A 22,261-nucleotide genomic window follows, 5' to 3' on the forward strand; every position below is an offset into this window, starting at 1 on the left:
CTAGCACCCAGTCTTTTGCAACTAACCAATAGAAAGATGGCGGATGAAGTTGTACGTTGGGATGTTGCAACGGTAAAGACCCGTAAATAGATTTCTTGCCATCGTTCGATTAAGATGGCTCTTCTTCAATTGCAAGGAACTTACGGATATTCCAGAAAGCTGTTACTACGTTGGAATCGTTGTGGTTTTAGATTCAAAACCAACACAAAGGTACAACAGTAATTTCTCGATATAATGAACAGAGCACTTTCACATTTCACTTCAAGTTGATGATAGTCTGTAATGTTTCAATCGATAGTGTCTCTTTACTTTTGATCGTATTCTCCCCTAGGAATTTCAAATAATTTTATTCTCCTTACCGTATCAAAAAATTTCAAGTTCATGCGAGAATTTAAGGAAAGATATCCAACTGTAGGGGATAATTTTGACGTGTAACACCAACTTATCAGACCCAATGTTAAATTATGCGGCAGATAGCTAGTGGGGAGAATTGACTTTAAAGTGCTGCTTGTGCTTGTCACCAGCGCTATAAAAAAAAGGCCAAGGAAAAAACGTATTTTGAGGTTTTAATATAACTTTTGGTTGGAAAAAAAACACCTCATCCATTTCTCCGGAATTAGCAAGCCCTTCACTTAACTCAAAAGAGCGCTGAAAAGAATTCACAGCAAAAAAATCAAAGATAATGAAAACAAAAACACAACAGACAGGAAAGTCCTCAATAATGAACCAAAACTCTAATTGAATCCAATAAACCATGTGTTGCCATCTGAGGTTTAGGCACAGTAAAATGTAAAGAACACAACTCCAGAATAACAATTAAGTAATATATTTATGAGCACATTTTCCCAATTCCCCTGTACCTATAGACTCCTTTGCAGCTATCATTCAGGTTGTTTTGGATAACATGCTCCCCATTGAGGAGAAGGGAGCATGTTGTGTTACAAGCTCAAATGGTGACTGTGGTAAAGTTGGGTTTGCCATTTTATTGTTACTTTGAAGTTATTTATGGGTTTGTGAACTTTGTTTTAGAATATTTCACAACTGGATAATGATACAGGTGGTGCTGAGAGTGAGATTCACAGTCTATTTGTAAATCCTAGCAGGGGAGCTAATCAGGAAGCTGTTTCTTCATTGTTGGAGTCACCACTCTCACTGCAGTACATGAACAGAAATCAAAATGGCGAAAGAATCTACCTCGGCAAGTATCCCAGTGTAACATCAATTCTTGGTCAAACTAAGCCTCCAAATGAACATTTTGCTTTGCTAAATTGGAGGAAAGCTCAGATTTCTGAGCTAGGAAAGAGAAAGTTTAACAAGCAAGCACAAATCACCTTTAGGAAGGGACAACTTTTTCATCAAGTAAGTGATGATTCATAATGCATGTAATTGCTTCACCTAGAAGAAATAACTGGTTAATTATAAGGGAGAGTGTAAGTGAGTAAGTAAGTAAGTAAGTTAGTTTAAACTCTTTATTTAAAGCATGCTTATTTTGCAAAATTTTACAAAAGTTATGTGGAGAGAAGAAGATCAACTCTCTGACCCCTAAGAGTGACTAGTATCTAATTTCTCCTTAGAATATTACCCCAGAATCAAACATTAAGTTCACTAGAATGAAGGAAATGATCACCATCTAAAGAAACTCTTGCCTATTAAACAAATTCTCCTTGTCATTACCTCAGAGATTGTATAAGGAACAGTAGGGAGAATATGCCTACAGATGTTAGGGTGTAAAGGGTTAATATCTGTATTTTTTATTAATAGGCTGTTCAGCTGTACTTTAGCAGCAGTAATGTGCCAGTTCTAGATGAAGGTTCAAGTGATGCAGGATATTGGCAGAGTGTCAAACATGTGTTAAAGGATGTTTCAAATGTAGTGGCTGTTGAGAGTGCTGTGGCGCATCCTTTGTTACAATATGCTGGGACTCTTGACCTTATTGCAGAGTATAAGGGTACACTGAGTGTGATAGACTGGAAGACTTCAGCAAAACACAAAACTAACCTCAAAGACTGCTATTCCTACCCTCAACAAATTGTGGCTTACGCTGGTGCTGTAAATTTTGATGAGAACTATCCATTTCAGGTTTGGTTTGTTTTGTTTTCATGAATTTTACAAGACTTTAGGACAACTCACAGAAATTGTAGGCTGTGCAACAGTTGTTAATCCTTCAACTCCATGAGACAGAATTTTTCCTTACAATGTCATCATGATATCAAGCAGGAAAGTGATGAGAATTAAAAAAAATAAATAAATTAGGTAATTATTAGTTGATCCAATACCAACTTCTCCAAATTAGCATTATAAGAATTGTGTGGCAGACATTGAATTGTATTGGAGAATTAATAGATAAATGAGATCTTTGGAGTAAGTGGGTTGAGATAAAGCTTTGATTAGTCTTCTTATGTCATTCTCATTAGAAAACTATAATTATAATTTTTCTCACCTACAGGTTTGTAATGGAGTGATAGTTATTGCATATGAAAACGGTGACCCAGCAGATGTTCACTGTCTGTCACAGGAAATGTGTGAATCTTATTGGTTAGAGTGGCTGGCACGACTGCAACAATATAGAAAAAAATTCCCAGAATGTGTTATTAGTGAAACTGATTCAGAAGCCAGAGAAACTAGAAATGACTTGCATGAGGGTTGCAAATTTGAGGCATCAACTGATTCTCCCAGGTCAAGATCTGTGAATAGCATTGGTGTGCCTTTGAAAAGCCTCGGTAGAATAGTCAAAGACGAGGATGTTATCGATGACGAGAAAGTTGTTGATGAAGAGGAATTCCTGTCCAAGAGACGATTTTATGGGTTTTCTGCCTTGCTAGCTATGATCAAATCACCAGAGGCATTGAAAAGACTGTGTCAGAGTATTCTTCAACGTGTTTCTTCCAAGGGGAAAAAATAAGTAAGTTTGGTATTATTAGCATGAAATGCCTTCCCCACTCTGTGCAGTTTGATTGACAGGCTTGCACCTTAGAATGTTGTCTCTCTCACAAGCCTATGAGGTACAATCCCTTCAATTGAAGAAAAATTAGATAGGAAACTATTTTAGCTTTAACAGACATTTTTTGCCATAAGAATTACACTCTTTACTATGTGCAATAGCCAAGAGAGTAAACCCATGTGCCACCAGCTGTGACTGTGTGGGTGATAGTGATGTCAGTATTCTGCTGAAAAATGTAGATAATTGCATGCAAAATGCAAATAAAAGAAAGCATGTTTTCAAATTCTTGGGATTGTATTGTATTACTTTGTTTTTCTTGTTGTTGTTGTTTTACTTTTTGTTCTGTTTTGTATTTGTCTTTTAATTTTTACTTAATCAAAAAAAATCATGTTGCATTCATTCTGAGTGCGGTTGTTTGAGACTGGTAAAGATTCTTCGGTTGAAGATCGAGAAAATGAAAGACACAGCATATACAAACAACAAAACTATTAATAGTACCTTGGGTCACTTGTGCTGTTAAAAAAAATCTCCGCTATTTCAATGATTTCTTCTCGGCCAAATTTTAATATATTTGGACAGTCTCTCAGCCGCGAACATATTAGCTGACATACCAACCGCCTAAGAAACATCTGGTCAATGTAATATTAAGAGAATAGCTGATTACAACACAAAAGCATTTTCAAAGCGTGCCACACGTGTGACAAGGTCCATTGCTATTTCTGGCTTTCATTAGAACATACCGTAGCCTCTTTTGTAAAGATATTTCTTGAACACTAGCGGGAGCAGCGGATAGAGGTGTTAATCGTTTTCCTCTCGTTACCTTGGACGATTTCAACTTCATAAAATCTGGCGCATGTACTAAAAATCTTGTGGGGTGTAAAAGAGATCTCGTGAGGGTCTTAATTTAAAAATGAGGTAAAGGCCACGTGCGCATTTTCAGTTGTTTAAAATTAATGAACGAATTTAGTTTGCTAACAGTTCATGAGCAATTTGAAGTCCCCCTCTCACGGCCATGGAACAAATGGATACCCCCGATCAAGAATGTGCCCGATGTACCTCAATAACGTTTCGCCTTCTCTTATCAAATGAGTGACTGATTTAAGAAAGAGACGGTCTGCGACCAAAGATTAGGGAGTCCATAATATATGTGGACACAGTGCTACAGCAGCTCTTATCTCGCAGAGAGGGGTACCGAAATCGGTTTCAGGTGGTGTCGTGTGGATTGTATTGATCCAATACCTCGTTAACGGCTTTTCTGGGACTTACATGTCTTTAAACGTAACAAAAGGTGAAAAAACATCTACCTCCCCGCCACGATGACACCTTGGGCCCCCACCGTGGACTCGTCGTGCCTAAATAAAGCTTTTTGCTTGCTTCAAGCTGATTGGCTTGATTATCTACGATTCCAATAATCACCCACACATTATTGCTTACCTATCGCCGCCATCTTGAGCTATTACGTTCTTGCTTAGAGATTCTCTCGCCTGTTAAAATCCGTAACCATCTTGGTGCCTCGTCCTTGGACAACATTTATCGGTTCTTCTGTGTAAGTCTTTTTAAATTATCTTACATCTGCCCTAGGCTCCGGTTTTTTTGTAATGTTTTATCGAGATGCTCTCCTGGAAGCAAGTTAAAACGGCAAGGTCTTGTGCTACCTTCCTTAAGAGGTCTTACGAGTTTGACACTCTTCTTACGCTCAACCACAACCCCTCACCTGAACAATGAAAGAAGACATGATTGCATTCCGCTTAAACCCATCAACCCCTCCTCCGTCAGTCTCAGCGGCAATCCGACATTTTCGTGGAGCTGCGCAACAGATTATCCCACAAGGTAAATGCTTCCATTATGCTATATCATGAGTTGGTTTTTCCAGCTGGCCTTTTTCTTGCGGACGTATAGGGTTCGTTGAGTTTCAGTTGTGGACACAATCCTTAACCGTGAGACCATTTTACATTGTAAAGGCGAAAACTTTTTTCAGTGGCATACAGCTTCATGGTGTGCGGTAACATTTATATATGTTCACTTCTTTTGAATTTAAGTTGTCAAAATCGAGGTGATTCGTTGTTGGGCCGAACGTTCGTCTCGGTAACGTATTCTTTGTTTCTGGCGGTTTCTTATTACATTTTTTCAACTTTCTTTTACCGTTTCACAAGAATTACTGTTCGCATTGTTTTAAGTTACGTCTGTTTGTAGGACTAGAGAGAGCAAATGGAAACATTTATTGATTACCAAAGTTTATTTCTTCGGACAAACTATTTTGCAAAATTTGGCGACGTTCACAGGTAGATGGTACTGAAATCGATTGTGCTTGGTGTGATGACGCCAAACGAGATCGAGATAAGTCCTTGAGGTTGCACATTTCTTTCAAGGATTGGTTGTAAACATGTGATTGTGTTACATTGGCGGCGTTCTCTTATGGCTCTGGTTATATGGAAACGCAGGATAATTGTTTTTGTGGGTGGAGTTACTTCGAGACTTCTGACGAACAATGTTGCAAACTTGACATGGAATTTCATCAAGGTCGTCTGCCCACTGCCAATCGGAAGGGACGAACCCCCCCCAAGAGTTAATTGTTAGAAGCAAGATTGCCTTATTTGATCGCGGAGCGGAGTGTCATTTCGTGTTTTGCCGGTGATTTTTTTCTTTCTATTTAAATGGATTAAAAGTCACATTTGTTACACTCACACATGGATAACACATGGGGGTATGATGGTGCGGACAAAATGGGCCTCTACTTTCATATGTTTCGTTCTACTTGTCACCATATTGAAATGCAAAAGGAACCAGACATTTCTTTGAAGCTATGGGGGGGGAAAGAAAAACGATCGTATGTGTCTATGATAGGATAGAGCTTTATTGGTTCTTGGTTTTATAAATACAGATCGTTACACTTCATCCTTTTTTTATAAAACTAAATGTTTGATATGGTAAAAGGCTCCCATTAGAATATCTTGTAGAATGATATCGATTATGGTGGGGGTCCACGCGATTATGTAGCTGGCTTTCATGAAAGAGATATTGTGTCCATGCATATAGTTTTAAAACTAGTAGGACAAGACCTGTGGGTGTCGGATTTTGGATTTTCATGAATAGATATTCGATGGTATTTTGTTGGTTGCATTCTTAAAATATGTTCCCTTTTAAAATCTGGAAAATTACTTATAAAATTGGATTTGAATTGAGCTAGCGAATGTTTGAATACCACATGGTTGGAGTTTTGTAGCTATAATTAGGTTTCTATGATCTTTTTAAGCATAGAGACTTTGGTTGTCATGCTGTGTAATACGGACACGGGCTTCATCGCTTGATCTTCTGAGGTTTTGTCATTTTTAGTTAAAACCTCACTTGGTACGATTATGATCCTATCTGTGAAGTTGCAGGATGGCAATGTGACTTCATCAGTTTTACAAACTGAAAATATTTATAATCCTTGTGAGTTTTCGTAGTTCCTCAGCTGTAAGAAAAAGGAGAAAATGAACTTTTACATTATTATTAGGGCCTCATGACTGTAATAGATTTGGATAAGGTGATATTTCTTTCTTAAAACCGGTTTTTACATCTAGGCCCAGGACAATCATCTTTAAGGAGGTTTCTCTTGCAAGGGAAGTGGTTAAGAAGGCAGGATCAGGCCCGGTTTAGCTTTCTTCATTCCCTTGGCTAGTCACTAGCCCCACTCATTTTAAAAATTTTTACACTCTCTTCTGAGATGGTGTTTGGGCCTAATTAAGTTTTGCAAAAGAGTTGTTTTTTTTTTTCCCTTTTTTTTAAGATCCTTGATATTTGAAGATGATATGTATTCTTCTGCTGGTTGCACATTCAGAAGATTATTAGCTTGAATTTACAGTGTTTACTTTAAATACGGACTTGGGTCGTGATACAAGTTCTTTTTAATTTGGTTTCTTACTCTTGGTAAGATTTTCGTGGGTCATTACTTTTCTTCAGGGAGAGTTATTCACAGTCACAGAACAAAAACCATTTTAAAAAACAGGGCTTTATAGAGCTTTGCTTGATTTTGGTTTGCAGTAATCAACAAAAAGATATTTGATTTGAGATGTTCTATATCTCTTATTAAAACACCCTTCCATGATTTGTGGCTCTTTAGAATCATTTTTTTTTTTAACTTCAAATAAGTATGCCAATTTTTCCACACAGGGATGTTATTGATGTAACATTTATTGGTTTCCTTCAATGTTGAGATCAAGTTTCAGCGTCATTAATCAGTAATGGAGAAGACTCCATAGGCGAAAGCATCTCAGAGTGCCGTGTCCAGTTCCCCTGAAATGAGTTCTTTCTCTTCATATTCACCTGGATCTTCTCCCCACGGAAAGACAACCTCTTTTCACTCTTAAAACAAGTAACGCTCATCTGTGAAAGAATGCTACAAGAAAGAGAAGCACAAGTTACAGAGGCATATGAATAAGTTTTGAGAGAAAAAACTGGCAGGTTGGTGACTGAATATCAGTTTGAGTAGCATACTGGAAATTTCTCTCCCTTGGTGAGGTGTTTATTTCTAGTTTAGGGAATGCTATCCTGTAATGCTCTGTTGACCCAAACATTATGATTTTGGTCTGTTCATCTCTTTCTGTCATCTGACACCAGACACCAGATTTAATGGATTCAACAGGGTTGATTTACATGCTAAAATCATGAAAGGAAGAGTAGCACCTGATGGCATTGGTGAATTGTCTAGCCAAACTACATGTATTCATGGAAGAATTATTCAAATGTGACTTATTTCTTATTAGATTTGATTTCTCTTTTCTTTTTTAGAACAATATGATGCATTTGTCAAGTTTAATTATGATCAGTTGCAGAGAATATTTCAAGAGACTGCACCAACATGTAAGGATTGCAAAATTCAAATTGTTTTTGGCAAAAGTCTACAAAAGTGCATATCTTTTTCTGTCTCACCATTTGTTTCATTCTCAGTTCCTTACTTTCATGCCTTTATAAAATTCAATTTTTTTAATGGCATGTGATGGAGATGTTTTAAAGAAAGACAGTCAGTTGAGATTTTGGTCTGGTTAGCTGCTACCAAGATGTTGTCAAAGATGTCTTCTGTTTAATCTCTAGTCTTCTTTACCCTAAAGCAGGTCCCCTCATAATACTTTGCTCCAGCTAATGAAAAATGCAATTGATGGCTTTTTTCTAGACCAGTGAAGGTCACGGGAAGCCAGTGATGAGCAACACCCCTCTTATTTTGTGATGTTTCTAATTAGCAATGGAATGCTTACAAGTAACACACTGAAGTGAAGTTACTTTGGAAAGACCTTTTCTCTTAACCAAACAAGAAATCCTAGATACTGATTATCTCTGTGTTATCCTAGAAACTTGTTGAACAAGAAGAGTTCAACTCTCATTATAACCACTATGTCCAGTATGTTGGCACATTTTGCAGGCTGAAATGGATGTTTTAAATTTTTGCTCAATTTTTTTGCATGATTGTTCAGATGGTTTTTGTTTAGTTCATTTTTTTTTCCAATGCCCTCCAAAGTAATAATAGAAAGTAGTAATACAGGTTGTTCTTGGGCTTAATTTTTTTTGGGCCATTCTCAGAGTCAATGTAACCCTGCCTCTTGGGTTTATATGATTGTGAATTGGGCCCCAAAACAAATTCATGCCTGGGAACATAAACTGCCATTGTTTTTTTCCACCATGTGAATTAGATATATTCACATGTCTAAGGAATGACAAAAAACAAGTTTTCACTATGGCCCTCAATTTTACTGGTCCTTCTCAAGGGTACACATGAAACTTGTGCAGAACTTGAATGGAATTTCCATGAATTTCATGCCAAGCCTGATGCCCTTTGTGAATACGTCAGTGCACACAAGCAGTATCATGGCTGTCAAAAACATTGTCAATATTGCATGTTCATTTGATGTTACTTCTTGCCATATCTCCTATTTATTTTGATACATGTCTTGTTTCTCTTTGCAGATGTTTCGTAAACAATTGTTCCTGAGCTGGCTCAGCAGAACACTCATTGTCCACTTCCATCTAGTTGCTATTTCAAAAGCAAGAGCAAGATTTTAAGGAAATGCTGTATAGACAATCATAAGCAATAGTTAATGACAATTACAAGGACTATTTTTAAGTGATCACCATAGAAGACTAATCGTTTCTTACCATGCCTCTTCTTGTCGTTGTATTACTAGTCTTAAAAAAAAATTGGTTCATGTTATCCTTTGATCAGAGATCATATCCTCATCCTTTCTGATGTGAAGCGAAGTACTTGTCATTAAAGAAACTATGGAACCAGCTTCACTTCAACTTTTGTTATTTCATTTCTTGTGATTCTTAACTTTTTGGTGTTCACTGTTAACTAGTGTAAATATGTTTGTAAATAAGATTGGCTGATTAATTCAAGTTGTAAATCTGTTTGTTTCTCAATCTAGAATTTTTGTGTCATTATCTCTGTCTGAATATCTGTAGACATTAAATAGGAAATAGTTTTTAGGAAGCAACAGGGAAATAAAATTTGTTCTGTAAGCAGTCCGGATGGTTTTTTTTATACAGTATTATATTTGATGCTAATCAGCTGTATCTATTTCATCTGGTACTGGTAAACTAAGTTTTCAAGTGGCGGAACACTTGAGGATGATATTCCTCCAATGATGTCTTCTAATTTTAACCTTGCATCCCTTCTGACCAGAGAGGATGGTCAGGAGGGCCCTTTTTTCTGAAAAAGAGACAAACTACCTAAGAATAGTACAGTCCTCATTCCATACAGTAAACGTGAGATGTAAGGAAAGAAATTAATTTGAATGAAAAATATGACAATTGAGGCTATTATTTCTAATTTCCCTGACCTTGCGTGAATGATTTTGAGTAATGGTGATTGAATCAAGTAGAGTCCAATGAATCTGTTGAATCTTACTTACACCAACCTAACCACTTTCTTTGCTCGCCCAATTACTCATGAAGTTTTTATCTACACCTCTCTTTCCACCCTTGCTTTCCCTTGGTAGTTTCGCATAGTTTCTTCGTTAAAGTACGTTATATATTTATCTACAAGAGTTCCAAGATGTTGTCAATATGCGAGTGGTAACAGAAGAACCTTTGGATATTGTTTTAGCCTTCAGTAAAGCTTATGCTTTCAAGTAACTTTTCGTCAACGTGACCCAGGATATTACGGAGCTTGGGTTCTCGTTGACACTTGACCAGTGTGGTTTGAAGTGATGTAAGATAAAGCAGGAAATGGAAGAGTCATTATTAATCGAGAATCGTTAAGTCCATGAGTAACCAAGGTCGCCATAACTATGATCTCCATCTCGTCCCATTCACGATTTTCAGAGAGACTAAATAGAATATATCTCATATCATATCAAGTGATAGTTATTTTGCAGTTGTATTTCTTGACATGATATCGATTTTGGGGGGTTCTTGAATTGAGAAAAATTAAACGTAAATGGCGAATCGTCCAATATCATTATTGTTGAGTTGCGTGATGTGTTCCTCCTGTTAGCATTTATTCCTTTCCGGCCCTCTTCCGTTACGTCATCGGAAGGAGTTCGTGGACTCGGTCGCGTTCCGTGAAACATTCGAAAGCATGCGTTGACGCGAGAAGGGCCCGCGAATTATTCATATCCCTTCTGTTCTCATGACACATTGGGGAAACAGAGTGTGCGTGTGTGTTTGTGATGGCAAAGTTTTCTGTCAGAAGACACTCTGATCCGTTCTTTGTTATAGCGTTGAAGGAGGCCATCGTTAAGATATCCGCTCAGAAACAGTGTCCGAATGAAGGCAGGATTGTTCGATCGGTCCTTCAAGAATTCGATTGGAGTAAAACGGAGATACAGAAGCAGTTAAAGTTCGCGGTTAAAGATGGTTTGATTCTTCAGGTGACTACATTTTCTAGCCATGGGAGTACTAAAGGAATCCCCCAAACTGCTTACAGGATTCTTCGGAAAGATGGCGAAGACGAGGTGAGTACCTATGGTTTCATGTCTTAGAACACGCGCACATTCATCGCGCAGGAAGTGGTATTCGGAATTCGTTTTACTACTTCCAATTGTTTATGTATTAAAGGCTTATAAGAGCGGGGGCGTTTCGATGACTGGTCCCATCTCTAACTGGTTTTACCGTTGAGAGAGTGAAGACGACGTTTTGTGATCGTTTAGGTCATGTTTGTAACTATTCTTGTGCGTCTGAAGCATTTCTGTTTAGGCAGTTACACTTCGATGGTTTTCCATCATGCTGACCCGAACATGCAAATTGAGATTTTAACAAAACAAGAATATTCATGACACGAAAAAATACAAAAAAATTTTATTAATGGAACTCTTTCGAATATAGAGTATCATTCTGTTGGGGGATTTAATCATTTCCTCCGGAGCTAAAACATAGCGAGTTGTGTGTCGTGCGACCAAGCCGGTGTATTTCTGCTTTTTCGGATGGTCCTTATCATGCAGATTAGCAGCGCTTGTGTCTCATTGTTGTATTCCACGTTAAAGAAGCTTGTCTATGAATATTTATTACTGTTTGCGGTCACTTAAATGCTGTTGCCCTGAATTAACAAGTGTTTGACTTGTTGCGTTGCTAACTCCACGTCATTTAGCTTAACTAAAGGAACGCTTGGGTCGTTTCTAAACATGGCAACTTTCTCACTCGTGCAACGCTCTAGTCATTACCCCTTCTCGGGTTTTTGCACTAACTCAGCCGGTTCGTGTTCTTCTCATTCCTTTTAGTCTCTCAGACTTAATCTGTTCATTGGTTCCGGCTTCTGACTTCATTTGCATCTTTTTTATCCGTGTTGGTATAATTTACTTTCCCTTCGGCTCTTAATTATTTAATACTTTTTTCAGCTTTTTCGCGTGAACGATTTTCGATCCAAAATGCATTCGTAATACAGAATTTGTAGAAATACTCCCTAGTTTGACGGTTGTAATTTCAATTTTATGATAAAATGGTGCTTTTAGCATAACGAGAGAATATTTGAGCCATTGATTCTGACTTTTGTAGGTGTCGATGCTTTGAAAAGCTTAATCTTACGAAGAAACAATCGATTGCTTTGTTGAAGCGATATTGTTCGTTCTTGATAGTAATCTCAATCCTTAGGTTAAGAAAAAGTTTATTTGTATTTAAAACAAGCTTAAAGCAATGAAACAAGTCATTTTTGTTAATAGCCTTATAGTTTATTACTGTAGTGCAAGCCACTTTCATGCATCAAACCTCCATTCAAATTACGAAAACCTTTTGTTATAGGTCATTTGCATATCTTATGTATGACATCCAAAAGTTAGATATCATCACTATGGCTTGAAGTTAATGTAGCAGAATTCTTTTAAAAACCAGTTTGTGGTCAAAATAAAAAATTGTCAAGTCCGCTATCATAACTACATGGTTAGGAGTTCAGTCTTAGCCAAGAGAGCAAAGTGTCAGTCCTATTGTCTCTGACATGGTAGATTCTCTCGAGGCACTTAATTCTACCTTTGGTAGACAGGATGAAGTAGTTTAGATTAGAGTTTCAGACAGATTCCCTGAGGGGTCACAAAACAAGACTTGTTGGTTCATTTGTGGAGAGTTCTAAATAATTAACAATGATAACTGGAGGATGTTTAGTGCAGTTGCAAGAATTATAAAGGATGAGAGGTGTTTTATCTGCTGAAACAAAAGGCAGAGGTGGATAAAGCTAACCTAGGTCTTGACATTTCTAGTCCCAATCTTGCAAAAAGCAAATTAAAAAATTTTGTGACATCACTTTACATGCATATTCAAGTAAGCTATTGTTTGTAGTTATGACATAATGAGAACATAGCAAGCAGCTGATAGAATGGACTTCATGCTTATAGTCAACCTGCTTTGAGGTAGTATCATTTATATATTATTATAGTGCTGATTGTTTGGAGAGCCTGTGTTCTGTCACATGCTGCATTTTCAGTGCCAATTGGGCATGCTGGGAACGTTTTTAGTGGTGTGGTGTCATGTGCTAGCAATGTATGCAAATTCTTGTTTCACCTTGTAAGGTTTGCTGAATTAAATCATGGTTACACTGCTGGAGCCTTGTCTTTGATAATCTTAACCTCCACTAAAGGACAATACTAATGGACCAGAACTGCCTGCATGGTCAGTGAGACCATGTTACAGGGGATGAAAATCTTTCTTAACCTCTGGGTGGAAAATTGAAAAAAAAATTCACTTTTTGGCCTTGTTTGATAGTTGAAGCACAACTACATGAAATTCTGTGCTCGCATCAAAAGAAGAAACAGCAATCAGATAGGCTGAATGTCTGTCATAAAGATGGAAGTGGTCAATGTCAACAGACATTATATGCAAATTTTTTTTCTCGCAACGGAAGTAAACCAGACAATATCGGGCACTTTTAATTCAAAACATACAAACATCTTGTCACCAAAGTGGTGTCTAGACTAGCACTACACCAACCCCTTTGTCACATTAGCTTCATCTCCATCACAGTCTCTCTAGCCCTGAATCATATTAAACAATCCAGTTCAGTTACCAGAAAAATACTTTAGAATTCTAAGTGCTCTTAATTTCAGTTTTAATTTTGTTTGTTTGTTTGTTTGTTTTTTTTTTGCCTTTGTAAGTTTTCTGCTGTATGATTGTTAGCTGAGTACTTTAGACTAATAAAAATCATTGTACATAGACTTTTTTACTGACAGGGTTGAAGGTTATTCAGCAGTTGTGCTCTGAATTTCATATCAGATCTGTGTATAAGATCTGACATTCAGCAGCTGTAGCTGGCTTCTATAAAAAGTTTCATTAATGTCTTTTGTTATAAACTCAAGGTTCAACAGCAATATGTTAGTGGTTGACTTTATCACAGCTTGCCACCAAATATCACCTGCTTTACACAACTAACCATTTTCTTCAAAACTTAAACCAAAGCCTGTAAAGAATTGCCTTTTTTATTTATTTCTTTGTCATCAGGATGAAATAGAGAAGCAAAAGAAAAAATTAAGTTCCAACACTCATGACTGGTATTGCTGGGAATGTCACAAAGCAGGAGAAGTGATTGCATGTGAATACTGTCCTCGTGTGTTTCACAGGAAGTGTGCTCATTCTGGTACAGTTGCAAATGGCAAATGGAAATGCCCATCCTGCCAGGTAATCAGTAATTTCTTTGTTCTGTGTACAGGCTGGAGACAGAGTGACAGGGGCTACTCTAGTGGCCTCTGGATGGAATGGTCTGGGCTCCAGCTCTGTGGGGTCATAGTGTTGTGTTCTTAGGCACAACAATTCTCTTCCGCAGTGGGTGTCTCCACTCAGGGTAACTTGATGAAATGCAAGGGGCTTATCTGCAATAAACTGGCATCTTACTCTAGAGGATTAATAATACTCCTGGTCACTTTCTGCAACTGATATACTCCTGCAGCTGTGAGCTACAGTGTGGTACACAGTGTTTTTCTTTCCAGGCAGTAGCTGGTAAATTGACTCCTAGAGTACTGTTATCTCATCTAACTGGGTTGAAATGGCTGATAATTATTGAAAATTGAATGGAAAAAGGATTGCTCTACGGGTTTGAAAATTTCTTTCACCTGTCGTCCTCAAAATAAGGGAGAAGTTTTCATGCATAATTCATATTGTTTGAGTTGAATGGGATGATATCAGGTTTATTTTTAAACTTCAAGTTAGTTGATGTCTGTCTGGACAATTTTTTCACAAGTGGAAGTGATAAAGGCTGATAAAGCACCCACTTTCATTTAAACATTTAAGCTTCTGCAAGAGCTACCCTATGAAGTTGTAAAGAAGGTAATAGAAATATTAACTTTGGTTGATCTTATTTTTATTGTTATCTTTGCTGTTCCTGTGACCACAGCCCCAGAAGCTCTCTGCCTTGATGGCAAACAAGACACCAGACCAGCTTGCTAAATTGCTGAAATTTACTCTGGAGAGAATGAAAGAAAAGGTAACTCAGTATACTTCTTGTGGTTTTTTTTAATATTGTCTATATTTATGCTAGGGAGGGGTTTTGGAAACTCTAAATGGTAATTACATCTCAAAAGGCAAAATATTCAAAGGGAAGTGTGAAGGAAAGCAAAGTGGGAAGTTCAGATTAAAAAGATCACCTTTATTTCTTACTGAAACTTGACAATCAAGGCTAAATTGTGTTGTTTACCTAAATACATCTGCAAACTTAGAGAGGTTCTTTTGAAATCATCATATGTGACTTCATAAGCATTTTACAAAAAGGCAGCATACACACATGTTGCTCAATTGGATAAAACGATCATATATGTGCTATAATATTAAAACTTCACATGAAATTTGCTGTGATTTGTTCACATATGCATGGTAGCCGAAAGAAAATTTTAAGAAATACCAGATAAGTTTCCAAGAAATTATTAACCTGGAAATTATGAAAATCTAGTTTTTAGGCTCAAAAATAGGGGGCGACTTATGCATGGGATCGACTAATACTGGATTAAATACAGTAATTGTGTTGGTGAGGGTGAATAACAATGCAGGAACTTGATTGAAATCAAAGCCATTGTTACTTGTTTGTTCAGTGTTTTTACATATTTGTGGCAGAAACCAATTTGTCCTTTTCCTTCTGAGGACTGACTGTTAAGACATTCATACTCTGCAATCAACTTGTACTTTATGGTGCAAGCTGCATTACCACTTCACAATCAAAGTTGCTGTAGGAAGTTATTAGATTGTGAACAAATTATCAAGTTATTGAAAGACATCAAGTTATCAAGTCATTTTTATTAAGTTTATATCACTGATGATTCTGTTGAAACATTAGAAGTTGCTCTTGAGGAAATTCTTGACTCAAGCAACAGTTGTTATTGGTCATACCATGTTTTTTGGCAATCCTCTTTCAAGTTAGATGTATATTAGATATGCAGTAGGATTGTCTCTCTATGTTATTGAGAGGTAATAAAGTAAGTGACTGTCTTTGGCAGGCCAAGGAATTGATGGAGCCAATTTCTCTAGATGAGCATCCAGATTATGAGGACTTCATATTCAAACCAATGGATCTTAAGAATTTAGAAAAGGTTTGTAATACATAGTGTTTTCTGGAAGCACCAGTGTAGGCTGCTCTTTTCTTAAGTGGCATCTGCTTTAATCAGGTAATTGGTGGCTGGCTTCTGATAAATCTCTGATGAACTCTGGCTTTCAAACATGGATGAAAAATACACAGTCAAACAAATGCAAGACATGTCTCTACCTGGCTTTGTGTATTCCAAAGGATGAATTAACTTCAGTTGTAAATCTCACTTCACAGGTTAAGAGATGTAAAATAGAACTCAGTATTCTTGCATATATGCCAGATGGTTTCAAAAGATGTATGAGTTTATGCTTAGATCTTATCTTTTTATATATTTTGTGTAACAGGTGTGATGCAATGTTGCATTTTATTCCGCAGCTGGTTGAAAAGAAATCATTTAAGTCTCCTAAAGAATTCAGGGAAGAATCTCAATGGATATTTCACAATGCGATCATTTATTTTGGAGGTAATAAAGAAATATACTGTTAACATAAATCAGAGTTCTCAAAACAAATAGGTACCTATCTTAAAGCATACAGGTGTGCTTCTTGGCTGAAGTGTTGTTGGTATGTAGCGAACAGTTGTGATATTTGGCAGGAAAGTTCTGATAAAAGGTAAAAATTCTCTCTATGAGAGGAATTTTTTTTTTTAGGTGCACAAGCTTTACAAGAGCTGTAACTCTTTCAGTACTTAATCAGTAGGCCACTTCTTATTGGAAACTTCATTTGCACAAGCTTTACAAGAGCTGTAACTCTTTCAGTACTTAATCAGTAGGCCACTTCTTATTGTAAACTTCATTTGGAATTTGAATGAAAAGTTATAATTTTTGTTTTGTAGATGATGATGATATCACAGATCTTGCAGAAGCCATCATGGAAGACTGCGATGGAGAGGTGGGTACCTAATGTAAGCAATTTAGTGTAGCCTTTGTCAAGGAAGCTTGGTTGTCACATGCTAAATTTATTTTGGGTTTTTTAAATTTTTTTTAATTTTTAGCTTGAAGAGATGGTTAGATGCCCAGACTGTTACTTGATGTCAAATTTACGAACTAAAAATTGGTTCTGCAAACCTTGTGTAAGTATTATTTGAAAATATGTAATATCCAAGGTTTGATGATAATTTTTAGGGCTTCTCCATTTAATATTAAAGCTGATGATTAGATTCTCATTAATTTTGAGTTAAATAGTAAAATTAAAAAGGGATGCACCTTTCCTCTAGAGCAAGTATGTAAAAACAAAGATTAAGTAACCTAGCCAAAATTATGTCAAAACTCATACTAAAACTTCAGAAATGCAGCAACAGACTTATGTTCCACATGAGTGACTGTTCAAAATATCTTTATGTCACATTTTAGTTGTTAGAACAGACTCCCCCTACCTCCTCTTCAATCAGTTTAATGAACAACTAAAAACAACTCTTCATGTAACTCTGATGATGACTGCTGCTCAGGTTGTCAAAATGTCAGTCACTTCTACAGACAACAGTCCATCTCAGGACTCCTTCACCCAGATAGTCACACTACATACTCATTTCTGATGTTGTAAATAGTTTTTGGATCAGTAACTCAGAGTGGGATTTCCTTTTTTTTTTTTTTTTTCTTTTCGATTACAGTATTTCCCCCATGAGCTTGTGTGGGCAAAGATGACAGGGGAACCACCATGGCCTGCTAAGGTAAGGTGATCTCATTGTTTTTGTGCATCAGAAGAAAAATTTCAATCCTATTTAGCTCTGCAGCATAAATCAGGCCTATCAAATGTTGCAGAGACAATGTTGTGATACTTTGATTATCGTCAAAAAGTGATAGGTAACTGTATAGAGACATGCTATGTTGTTGTGGTAACATGTTGGCAACAGTTATGTGATTTTTCTTTCAGTTGTTGAGTTGGAATAATGATGAGACGAAAGCTCTGGTGCGATTCTTTGGGGCTGCACATCAAAGGTATTAGTGTATAATAGTTGAAATTATGTTTTTCATTCTGTTGGTTTTTTAACCTTCAGTAGTTCAGTCAAGCTTTGTTCGATTGAGATAATTGGAAAAAGAATTTTGAAAAACAATGAATAATTTTTTTTTACACAACTGAAGTTCTTTTTTCCGTGTCAACCGATAGGGCCTGGGTTGGCCGGAAACACGTGATGCCAATCACAAGTAAGCCGGAAGTCAAAAAACGATCTCAAAGATGGGTCCAGGCTAATGAAGAGATGAAAGAATATCAGAGGCAGCTGGCTCTGCTGTACCCGGACGCTAATAAAAAGGTATACGATGCTTTACAACGGTGTGATTTCCTCAGCTGTCCACAAAGAGAGCGCTGAAAGAGTTGGAGTTCCTTAGGTCGGTCGACATGATCCATTTTTCAGTCAAGGACCAAAAGCAATATAGGATTTCGTTCGTTTGTGCCTCGTAGTCGAGACATTTCACTCCCTTCTGAGCCAATCAGAGGCAAACCAAAACTAGCTTGTTCAACCGTGTCTAAGGTAGTTTACGGGTTATTATTTAAGTTCTTACATGTCTCTCTGTTGTGATTTCTTTTGTTACGGCATTATTAGACAGTTTTAAAGCGCCCTGAACTGATGGGAATCACTCTGTTTTAGGAAACTACCCCTCTGCCAAAAACCGAGACCAAGGAATGTCAGACGGATGTAGTCTTGAATGAGGAAGACAAAGAAAAGATAAAACAGTTGGAAGAAAAGGTTCGGCAGCAAGAAGAGGAACTGAAGTCACTCCAGGCGGACTTGAAGTGCGAGCGGGAGCGCGCTAAGCAGCTGGTCGAAGGAGCGAAAAAAAAGAAGGAAGAACAAGACCAACGAGTGTTACGTGACAAGTCTGTGAGTGAACAGAAGGAAACATCCGAGAACTGTGGCAGTAGCGGCCCAACTATTGACCTTTCCATGACTAGGGATCAGTCAAGTGTTATAAAAATGTTACAGGAGGCGCTCGAAAGAGAGAGACAAGATAAGAAAGAACTTATAGACAAAGTCACGCGTGATACTCAAAAGAACAGGGAGCGTGACATACAACAGGCTGTGAAGAGAGCCGTGAATAAGGAGAGACTGGAACGAGAGCGTATCACAGAGGAGGCAGTGAAGAAAGCTGTAGAGAAATGCAAACAGGAAAGAGACAGGCATACTCAAAAAACGCTGCAGATTGCTAAAGACGAGGCTGAAAAATCAGTGCAGGATGCAGTCAGCTTGGCTAAGAAGAAACAATGGTGTGCGAATTGCCATGCCGAGGCTTTTTATCCGTGTTGTTGGAACACAAGCTATTGTACTTTGGAATGTCAAAAGGCTCACTGGTGCTCACATAGGTTCCATTGTTTGAGGGTTACTTGTAGCTGCAATCGAGATAGCCCGATGACGCAATCGTGACGTCATGATTAGCCCACGTTGACCGCTGGTCTCAATAATGTAAGGTGACATGTACATGTAATCATGGTAACAGGTGGGGTTGTCTGATGTAGCAAGGTTTGTTTGTTAAGCGGCGTAGTCATAAATTGTATCCCGTTCGCATCCAGGCTCGAATTCTTCCGATCTTTTAAGTCTGCTTATCGTTTCTTCAAGAAAAGAAACTTCTGGGAAGTAGCGAGGGCTTAATCCCGAACTGCGGCCGTTGTCGAACCCAGTTCACTTTGAGTTCTTCCGTGCGAACGGGATATGTAACTAACAGTGCAACCCTACAATTACCCACAATGTTCTTTTCTGAAACACTCCCTAAATTAGCAGACTGCATCACTTGAAAGTGCTGTCAATATTTCACCATCAGTCAGAGTTCATAGAAGCTGAAACTTTTACGTAAACCAACGATAAATGCGTTGTTCTGGAAATTTGTGCATTGGAAGCTTATTGCCTTGTTTGACAATTTCGTGAATTGAAGCAAGCTGAGGTAATAATTACAAAGTACCAGCCAAAGTAATCAAGTCATGGTGAAACCTTTTCATGGAAAGATAACGAACGGTTTGACATATTGTTCGTTTGTAATTTGTACATTCCTTGTAAGTGGTGTCGCTTATTTCGCGTTTTGCTTTCGTTTTGTTTTCGTTTTGTTTTGTGTGTGCGTTTTTATATGCCTTTTGTATGTCTTCCTCATGCTATATATTTTGTTTTTTTTCCTTTTTTTTTTTCAGCTGTTTGTTCTTTTTTTGTATTTATACCTTTTTTACAATTTCCTTTTTTAGATCTTTTTGTTTGTGTGTTTGTTTGTTTGTTTTTGTCTCTCAATGCTCTAACCTTATTCCTCGTTATAATATTTCGGTTGGTTTCTTCTTTTATAGATGTGGCTTTTGTAAAAAGTTTCAAGTTTCCTTTTTTTACTGGTTTAGTTTTTCGTATTCTTGTACCTACCTTTTTCAAAAGGCTTTTCCAACGTGTTTCCTATCTCAGTGCTAGCAAGGCGCAGCGAAATGCTATCGACAAATTAGTGTGCCCGCAACAAAATAAAATTTTACGTGGCATATTTATCGACTAAAAATGAATTCACCTAGAACATACATTACGACTGAACACACATTATACAGAATCCTTTTAGTAATGTCTGCATGAAAAAGGAGACTGGACCGTATGTTTTCTTTAACCGTAGTTCTGCATTAGGAAAACGTTTTCAGTTTGAGAAAATTCCGAATTCTAAATTTCTATTTTTATGATTGCATCCAAAGAAGATGCTTGTAAATAGAGCAAAAACGAGCTAGTGTAATTGTGTACTGTAACACTATGCCTCGGTGGAGGTTAAATGCCTTCCAAGGCGGTAGATTCTGATAGTTTTGATATGAGGTTAAATTCAAATGCAATATTTTTAAGATCATCAGTCTAGAAGATTAACTTCTTAAACAGCATTTGTTTTTTTATTCAACTAATTGTGCAGTATACACATTGACGCTTTCAATCTAGACGTCATAATAAAACTCTCCATACAGATTTTGCTGGTTTGGAGATTGTAACCTTGAGGTTAATATGTTATCAGATTCTCCTAAATTTTGTTTTTCTTACAAGGAGAAATTAGAAATTGATCGCTTCCGGGAAGGAACGAGTTCACTGAATTGTTATGAAATTAGAAACGAAAAATGTTGAGTAGAAATAGAATAAGATTCCCAAAAGAGTTTATTATATGATTTGGAAGCGTGTCATAGTTCCAGTTTTAATCCTATCGACGCATAAAACAATAGCAATACCCAGATCCCTCTCGCGTCTGCGCCTTTAAAAGCGTGAGAGATCCAGCGACAAGATCAAGTTGGGGAGTGTTAAAGGAAAAAAAGCCTGGAGGAAATTATATTTAGCGCTCAAACTGACCCTAAAGATTTTTTTCCCGCTTTTCTATTGTATTGCTGTTGGTATTTTTGCTGCAGTTTAAGTTTCTTTTCATCTGGCGTCATTGGAATAACTCGAATTAGAGGAAATTTAGTTATCATCCAGAACGTCAATGTGAGTGACAAATTTATTCTCTAAAATGAAGACAAATTTACCACTGTACATTGTTTGCTTGGTGGTCCTTCGTTGCAGTTATATAAAATTTAAATGAGTTTGTACTGCACTCTTCAGAAGAAAGGAAGATAATTGTTCGTGCGTACAGATAAGTCGTCGGAGCTGGCAGCCTGTCATGTACGAAGAGTATAACCTAGTACTCGGACTGTTGACGAGTGGGGTTCGTGAATTGCCGGAATCATAAGAATTTAGGCTGGGCTCCGTAAGTGGCAGTTTTTGTACGCACGAAAAATGTTTAAAACGTAAGGCACTGTTTAAGGAGGAATTATTGGTTTTTAGGGGTAAATTTTATGTTAACTTAAGTTTTGTGAGTTGTTTCAAACGCTTGACCCTGTGAAGAAGGTTAAATGGCTAGAAGTTTTTAAATCTTGGTATTTATGAGTAGTATTTATTAGAGGTAGTGCACTGTCCATGACAACTCCCTGCTTTTAGGGTTTGGTTTGGTGTATCATTTATTTCCCTCTGTTATTCAATATGCCAATTATCATAGCAAACGTATTTGCTTAAACCAATCAGAAAGTGGTGTTCGCTTTGACAAAGAGCTAACGCTCGAGCCTCTTACTAAATTGCCCTGTTATACTCTTGCACCTACGCAGCACCTCAGTTTCTTTGGAAACTTACTCTCTTTATCTCGACTCTGGCTCATCATGCTTTGGAAACTTAACGTGAGGTGAAGATGACCTTCCACGCGCTTTTTGTTGGTATCATAACCACATTGCAGCGCTTTCGCATCGGTCAACCCGTTTTCTGATTGGTTTGTTGCATAATCTACTTTGTTGTAATTGGCTTACCTTGTGTAGATGACACCTCTTACGTCATTGGGAACACTAGGGTGAAGTTTAGTGAATGGCTGTTAGGCAGTGATTAAAGATCGCAAACAGTTGATGTGA

At 37.4% G+C, this 22,261-nt stretch overlaps 3 protein-coding genes across 3 annotated transcripts; all 3 read left to right on the forward strand.

Annotated features, from left to right (window-relative positions):
* The first annotated feature begins 1 nt into the window (after position 1).
* On the forward strand, positions 2-3,243 carry LOC131793582 (mitochondrial genome maintenance exonuclease 1-like). The gene is made up of 4 exons (XM_059111004.2): positions 2-210; positions 1,030-1,359; positions 1,762-2,079; positions 2,447-3,243. The coding sequence occupies exons 1-4, from the start codon at positions 115-117 to the stop codon at positions 2,900-2,902; spliced, it is 1,200 nt and encodes a 399-aa protein (XP_058966987.2). The 5' UTR covers positions 2-114; the 3' UTR covers positions 2,903-3,243.
* Positions 3,244-4,552: 1,309 nt separating this feature from the next.
* On the forward strand, positions 4,553-9,436 carry LOC131793561 (akirin-2). The gene is given in 9 exon segments (XM_066172510.1): positions 4,553-4,657; positions 4,659-4,694; positions 4,696-4,771; positions 7,138-7,155; positions 7,158-7,208; positions 7,211-7,255; positions 7,258-7,380; positions 7,712-7,783; positions 8,882-9,436. Coding segments are annotated over 9 exon segments (537 nt in total). The 3' UTR covers positions 8,893-9,436.
* Positions 9,437-10,484: 1,048 nt separating this feature from the next.
* Positions 10,485-22,261, forward strand: LOC131793560 (zinc finger MYND domain-containing protein 11). The gene is made up of 11 exons (XM_059110970.2): positions 10,485-10,869; positions 13,835-14,011; positions 14,724-14,813; positions 15,817-15,909; positions 16,281-16,368; positions 16,740-16,795; positions 16,899-16,976; positions 17,514-17,573; positions 17,777-17,841; positions 18,011-18,155; positions 18,492-22,261. Exons 1-11 carry the CDS (start codon positions 10,585-10,587, stop codon positions 19,263-19,265), a joined length of 1,911 nt encoding a protein of 636 aa, XP_058966953.1. The 5' UTR covers positions 10,485-10,584; the 3' UTR covers positions 19,266-22,261.

This window comes from Pocillopora verrucosa, chromosome 9 (assembly GCF_036669915.1).
Source record: "Pocillopora verrucosa isolate sample1 chromosome 9, ASM3666991v2, whole genome shotgun sequence".
NCBI classification, from domain to species: Eukaryota; Metazoa; Cnidaria; class Anthozoa; order Scleractinia; family Pocilloporidae; genus Pocillopora; species Pocillopora verrucosa.